Source organism: Morone saxatilis, unplaced genomic scaffold, assembly GCF_004916995.1.
Source record: "Morone saxatilis isolate NCDOM2014 unplaced genomic scaffold, NCSU_SB_2.0 Contig21, whole genome shotgun sequence".
Lineage (NCBI taxonomy): Eukaryota > Metazoa > Chordata > Actinopteri > Moronidae > Morone > Morone saxatilis.
Window position 1 is genome coordinate 21,268,275 of NW_023339774.1, and position 6,885 is coordinate 21,275,159.

Here is a 6,885-nt window from a genome sequence, read left to right on the forward strand (position 1 = left end):
GTGTCCTATCTATATAAAAAAATATATATATATCACCAGTATTGAGGGATGTCACCTGATGTGTTGAACGCCCGGTGAATCATAGTGCTATGATGTAAATAGGAGAGAGAGAGTGAAGCCAAACGTGATCAAAGAAAAGACATAAACATTAGAAAGAGAAATATTTCTTTTAGCAGTAGCATTACGCTAGCTGGTTTTGTGTGTTTTTCAGATGCAGAAGGTCGTGAACGCGTCCAACGAGCACGTCATCAGCATCGGAGCGCGTTTCAGCTCAGAGGCTGACTCTCACCTGGTGTGCTTCCAGAACGAGGAGGGAAACTATCAGACGCAGGCTAACAGCATGCCTGGGAAGACCCGCACAGGTGAGAGCGCAGTAATTCTGCCTACTCGTCTTTATTCTGTTTGTATCAAAATAAAGAAGATGAGTGAGCAAAAACCTTCAAACGAAGTGATGGTTATTGTTTGTCATATAAATGAACCGTGTGGTGGTTCTGTGTGTCCTTACAGTGACCGGGGCCAGTTTCGTGGTGTTCAACGGAGCCCTGAAAGCCTCCTCAGGCTTCATTGCCAAGTCCAGCATCGTTGAAGGTAACGTCACTGATTTGTTGACTAAAGGAACAAAGGAAGAACGCAGTCGCTCGCCTCGTACTCTACAATGCGTGACTGCTTTTTGAACCCTGACTGGAATTTGTGTTTGTGTGTCAGATGGATTGATGGTGCAAATCCCTCCAGAGACTATGGAGTCTCTGCGCGCCGCCCTGAGGGAGCAGACAGACTTCAACATACCGTGCGGCAGGAACGATGGAGCAGAGGTCCGAGAGAACGTCACCGTCCGCTGGGTTGACTGGAGTTCACCTGTTAACGCAGGGTAACTGTTTACACACTGTTTGTGCAATCTGTCCGCCGCTGCACTGCGATCATATTACACACACTCTGATTCTTTGTGCTGCAAGGTTTCTAGTAGTAGTCTGACTTTACATAACCACCGAGGAGGTGCTGATAAGGTTGGAACAAAAGAAAAAAAGTACTATAAAGAAAGAAAAGTCTGTTTCTAAACAATAGTCAAGTCATTTTTATGTATATATAGACCCATATCACAAATCACAATTAGCTTCAGAGTCAAACCATTTACCTATAACCCATAACCAATACCTTTTTAACAGGGAAACCATTGAACCTCAGGAAGAGAGAGAATGAATCATAGTATTCAGTAGTCAGGTGTATTGAAACTGTACTGACCAGTAAGAGATCTCTCTGTAACAGGCATCCAGTGGAAGAGATCCACAGTCCTCGTTCTGTGTAAAAATACATGCCACATTTTATTTAAAGCTTATATTAGGTATTCTTCTTTTTAGTTTCCCCACACAGTGATTCTGTGCTCAGCTGCAGTGTAGGAGTTAACACAAAGAATTTTGTATTAAAAAGTCAACCTATTCTTTAAAGTTCACATAAAAAAATAAGAGAGCTGTAAATATTTAAAGCAACATTATGCAAGAATTGATATTTTTTGCGGCTTGGCGCCCTTCAGATTTCAATCCGCCCTCATGAACAGCCGCACGCGTGCATTTGTTGACAAGATGTTGACTTGCGGTTTCTTTATTATTACCTCATACGTTAATGTGATTCCTGCGTTCCCATGATCCCACACTGCTTCACAACGTCATCAAACTTGGTCTTTTGTTATTGTTTGGATTGAGAGACCTCCTTGCGGCAGGAGTGACAGACTGTGTTTAATTGTCTGTCTGCAATGTGATTTTGCTCGTCTGCAGCAAAACCAGCGGCGTCGACGGGAGACCTCTGGATGGAGTCCGCAGCGTGAGGGTGCTGCAGGACACGGAGTTTGAGTCAGACGGACGCACCATCAAATGCACTGAGGTGAATCTTCCTTTTAATGAACTGGTGACTGTGTGTGCGCTTTAGAGCCAGTCGACAGTCCAGTTGTGTGAACGTGTGAATGTCTTCCAGGTCTTCTACCAGCTCAAGACTCCAGACAGCAGCCTGGCGTCAGTGCTGTCGTCCTGCAGCGTGTTCCAGAAGGAGATGGCTCTGGCCGCCTGCAGCGCTCTGACTCCTCACCTCTCTGTTCTCACCTCCAGTGGCATCAACTCGCTCTCTCTTCGCATCTCTACGCAGGCTGATATGGTAAACATCTGTCTTTGTAACAGCTGTAGGGGCGAAACAAGTGTAAAGCGTGTTCATAATGTTTGTCTGTCCTTCCAGCTCCCAGTCCGGTCCGGGTACAGACAGCTAATAGGGCCGCCAACTAACTAATAGCAGCTCGTGCACCGGAGACTTCCTGTGTTACAAGAGAAAAGGTCCATGTTGCAACAATCCTCTGATACTTTGGTCCCGGTGCAGCTCCTTCTGCAACTATCCGACTAATGAAAAGTGCATCAACTAACACTCTTCTCATTAACGGTTGAGTCGACCATTAGGGGGCAGCCTTTGTCTCTTTGGCTCTTTTTACGTCACAAGCTTTACTCAAAAACCCCCATAGAAACTTCAAACCCCCCAAACATTACATCTGTACACAGTATAGTATTTCGAATATCTCATGTTCAGTTGGAAAAGGTGTGATGAGTGTTTCTCTGTGTGTGTTTGCTCTCAGGTGGAGTACCAGGCCGGCTGCGGAGGCCGCCTCCTCCCTCAGCGCTACATGAACGAGCTGGACAGCGCTCTGATCCCCGTCATCCACGGAGGTAGCGCTAGTGTACCGCAGACTGCCATGGACATGGAGTTCATCTTCTACATCACACACACCATCTAATGCACACGCAGACCATGACACACTCAAAAGTATTGAAATAAATCCACTGAACAGAAGGTGGCTGAGCACAGAAAGAGGATTGTGGCACGACGTGCTCGTTTTTTGCACATGCGGACGTGCAGCCGGTCAGGACGAGCAGCTGCTGGCACAACGTCCCCCCGCTCTGAGGTCGGGGGCGTAAACTGACATGATCTATTGGTTTTCTGTGAAGGAACCGTTGTGTGTTTTGTGTGTTTCGTGCTCACCAAAGCTGCTTTAATACAAGAAGCCAAACACTAAACAAGGAATACGACAACATGACCAAATACAACCAAACTATTCAAAAGCATTTTCTTCTGCTCTGCCTTCCAAGGCTCCCCGCTGGCCTCCGTCGGCCCGGAGCACCTCAGTGAATGTTTCCCACAGACACTCTTATCGAAATGTCTCTCATTTGGATGTATTTATTATATTTTAATATGGGCTTATTGAATGGAATGATGATATTAAAGCAAGGGACGTTACTGACTGCAGTGTTCAGTACTTCAGAGGTGATCAGGTGCTACTGTACAGTCGCTTACGTAGCTGGCCCGTTCTAAAAAAAAACTAAAACACGCAGGGATGAAAAGAAATCTAATTTCCTCTCAAGGTACTATGCTTTCATTTCATATGCTGGCTGATGTTGATACTGCACAGGAAAGACATCGGGCCTCATGCAAGAACGTTTTTGTATTCCTAACATAAACTTTGGACTTTATTTTCTGTGAAATTCCCTCAAAGTCCCCAAACTCTGCACAAATTTGACTCGTTTTAACCCGGCGATTCAGGGTATTTGTGGCATGTGGCAATTAGCAAAATGCCCCCAAAATTTCTATATAAGGCAACTTGTTCTGCTCCATTTGTTTTATTTATGAAGACCAAAGAATAAAGAAAACTTCTGAAATCAGCAGCTGAAAACACAACAAAAAACACAAAGGTCAGTGGTTCCAAACCTTTTTCCTTAAGGGACCCTTTTTCTATCATGAAGTAAACTGTTTTAGACATTTTATGGATATTTAATTTTATATTCAGTAATAACAATAACAGCAGAGAACAGCTGATAAACTGTAGTAACCCAAACAGTGAACAGTAACTGCAGGACGTTTGAGTAAAACCAGAGATTTGGTTGAATTTTGAGCAGATTATTATTATTAGTTTTCCTCACAGAAATCAATGAAATGCTGAGATATCGACTTACTCTGTAAACATTTCTTACACTCCTTAAAATCAAGAAGGCCTCACGACCCCCTGTGACTCCTAGTGAGGGTCCCGACCATCAGAGTCGAGCCGTGCTGTGACAGAAATAAAGAAGGTTGAGGAAGTGAATAAATGTGCATGAAGTTAAGATGCTATAAAATGTCTGCTGGGAGCGTTGACAGTGATGGAGATGGATGAGAGAATATTACACAGGTGTGTTTAGAGACCAGCACGAGGCAGCTGAGTTTTCATCCAAAATGTGCCAATAAAATAGACGAAACGTTGTCAAAACTTACAGAAAATTGGCATCGTGGTGATACGGGGAAAAGAAGCTTATTTTTAGTTGTTTGTAGTTTTTGGAAACATTTAAACCCCAAAATCGAATCTGAGTCTGGATTTCTCAAGAATTTCATTGGAGAAAATTCCAGGTTGGTGATTGAAACAAATTCTGTTTCTTGCATGAGTCCCGTTGTTTGTTCACCGCCGGCTCGTCGCTACAGGAGGATAAATGTGGAGAGCTTCTTCTTCATTCACAAGTTATTTAGCTAAAAGGTGAAGCAGACGGGTGTATTTAGTTGAGGTGTGTACGTGTTAGACGACAGTGAAAACAAAGGCTAGCTTTTCACCGTTAATCTCATGTTCATTACCGCTGATCTCAGCCTGGATGCTCCTAATATTCTTCCTTTAACATTCGTACGTTTTTGAACACCAGTGAGTTTTCTTTACTGCAGTTAAACGAACATATTTTGCACAACCAGAAAATGTCTTTACATCATCTCACACCTTTGATTAAGAGTTAGCGAGTATTAATGTACAGGCTTTTTGGAAACTTTTAAACTAATAATTTCGACATTTTGGGAAACAGGATCATTTGCTTTCTCTCATATCTGTTGGTTAAATATGCAGCCAGCAGCTAGTTAGCTTAGCATAAAGGCTTGAATCAGGGGGGGGCAGCTAGCCTGGCTCTGTCCAGAGGTCCATCTGTCTGCCTGCACTTAAAGCTCACTAATGTTTGTTTTGTACAAAAACTTAAGTGTAAAAAGGACAAGTTAAGGTTCAGCAAATAACCGTATTTCCCAAAATATTGTACACGTATGTAAACCCCCCCGTCACCCCCCCGCAGTGGGTGCTCTGAGCTCAGCAGCCTCCTCAGGTGCTGTTTGGAGCAAGACGTATTGAACCACACAGTGAGAAGCATCAGACCGGATTCATGTTTCGAATTTATTTAATGGATTTTCACAGCAGCTTTAAGGCACTTTAGAACCTTTAAAACAGCTCTGAGGTTTTTCCCTGTGCGGCTGTACAGTTTTTAACCGACTCAACACGTTCTTGGTTTTATTCTTCACCGGCTTCTCTTCTTTGACACAAAATGTACAGATTTTAGAACTGCCAATTTCCCTCGTACGAGTGCTGTGGTTAAAGACGGGACTCGTGATCAATAAATTACTGATTACAGTGAGAATATAAGAGCGCTGAGAGGCTCCAGTTCCTGTAAAATGCAACCAGGATTAGCATGCACCGTGTAAAGTAGCTCCGTGTTTCACATCTCACGTTTCAGTCAGGACATTTTTCAGTCGGCTTTGTCCAAATGTATAAAATATAAAACTGTATGCATAGAGATTTTCTTTTTCTCTTTCTTTTTTTTTTTTTAAATAATGAAGAGTTATTTTTGGAATCATTGGTATAAAAGTTTTAACAAACAGAATAAGAGTTCATATTTTTGATAGGACATTAAGGCTACATTCATTTTGCAGTTTGTGTAGCAAGTTCCTTGAAGCACTGAGAGGAAACTAATTAAAAACAACACTAATTACACAGTTAATTCCAGAAATAAACAATATATCGTTTTGTCATGATGTGGAAAAAAACATATATATCTTATTCCCACAATGCAATGCATAAAGATGAATGTGCAGGTGAAAGGTGTAAAATTCTGAAGACAAAATAAAAGCAGCTTTACACCCTCCATCAGCTCTCAACTCATTCAGCTGTTTTAAACCAGCACAGATTATTTACTGGTTTTAATTCTCCCTAACTGGACCACTCATCATATAAACCAGTCGTTCCCAACCTTTTTGCTTAACAGGACCCCTTTTCTATCATTCACTACATGACTTATTTTATGGATATTTCATATTATATTCAATGTTTAACAGTAACAGTAGAGAACAGCTGATTATCTGAACACAGCAACTGCAGGAAGTTTGTAGACAACCAGAGATGTGGATGATTTTGAAGCAGATTATTAATATTGGAGTGAATATTGATCAGAGATGAGTTTTACTGTTAGTTTTATACAATTCTGTCTGTATTATGTAACAATCATACAGACATAATAGGCTTCTTCTTTTCTTCTCTTTGTTTTATCACCACCCCTTAAAATCAAGAAGGCCTCACGACCCCCCTGTGAAGCTTTGGCGACCCCTAGTGGGGGTCCTGACCCGCAGGTTGGGAACCACTGGTATGTTCAGCTGGTAACAACGTTTCTAATGTTATACAGACGTTCACGATCACCAGAGGATGAAGTCGGCTGACTTTTCCTCTAGCGCCACCAGCAGGTCAAAGTCTTTGTACAGACATTGGTAGTACTTTGCTTAAATATTTAGCTTTTATTAGCAGTATATAAACATTTAACTGAGCCCCGCCTACGTCAAACCAGTGACAAAATTCATGTTGGACTGTGGTTTGTTACACAGAACCATCTGGGGAGTGACTGTTGGAAAAGGGCGATCAATTAACCATATAATGTAATCAAACTCTTACTGAAGTCAGTCGGGAGAAGAGAGGAGACGTTTTTCCATCCACTAGGGCTTTTCTCACATCAAAACAATAACAAAGGAGGAAGTCTGATGAGGTGGTGAAGCAGCGTGGGATCATGGGAGTTGTTGTTTTCACCACCATTGCCG

At 42.3% G+C, this 6,885-nt stretch overlaps 1 protein-coding gene across 3 annotated transcripts in view; it reads left to right on the forward strand.

Annotated features, from left to right (window-relative positions):
• Positions 1-3,365, forward strand: part of zfyve16 (zinc finger, FYVE domain containing 16) — a 23,823-nt gene extending 20,458 nt beyond the window's left edge. For all 3 annotated transcript variants that reach the window (XM_035667487.1, XM_035667489.1, XM_035667488.1), the window contains 6 exons: positions 212-362; positions 508-588; positions 706-868; positions 1,770-1,875; positions 1,966-2,142; positions 2,609-3,365. In XM_035667487.1, coding sequence (XP_035523380.1) covers positions 212-362; positions 508-588; positions 706-868; positions 1,770-1,875; positions 1,966-2,142; positions 2,609-2,767 — 837 coding nt within the window. In that variant the 3' untranslated portion in view covers positions 2,768-3,365. The remainder of the gene's footprint in view (positions 1-211; positions 363-507; positions 589-705; positions 869-1,769; positions 1,876-1,965; positions 2,143-2,608) is intronic.
• Positions 3,366-6,885: the final 3,520 nt, after the last annotated feature.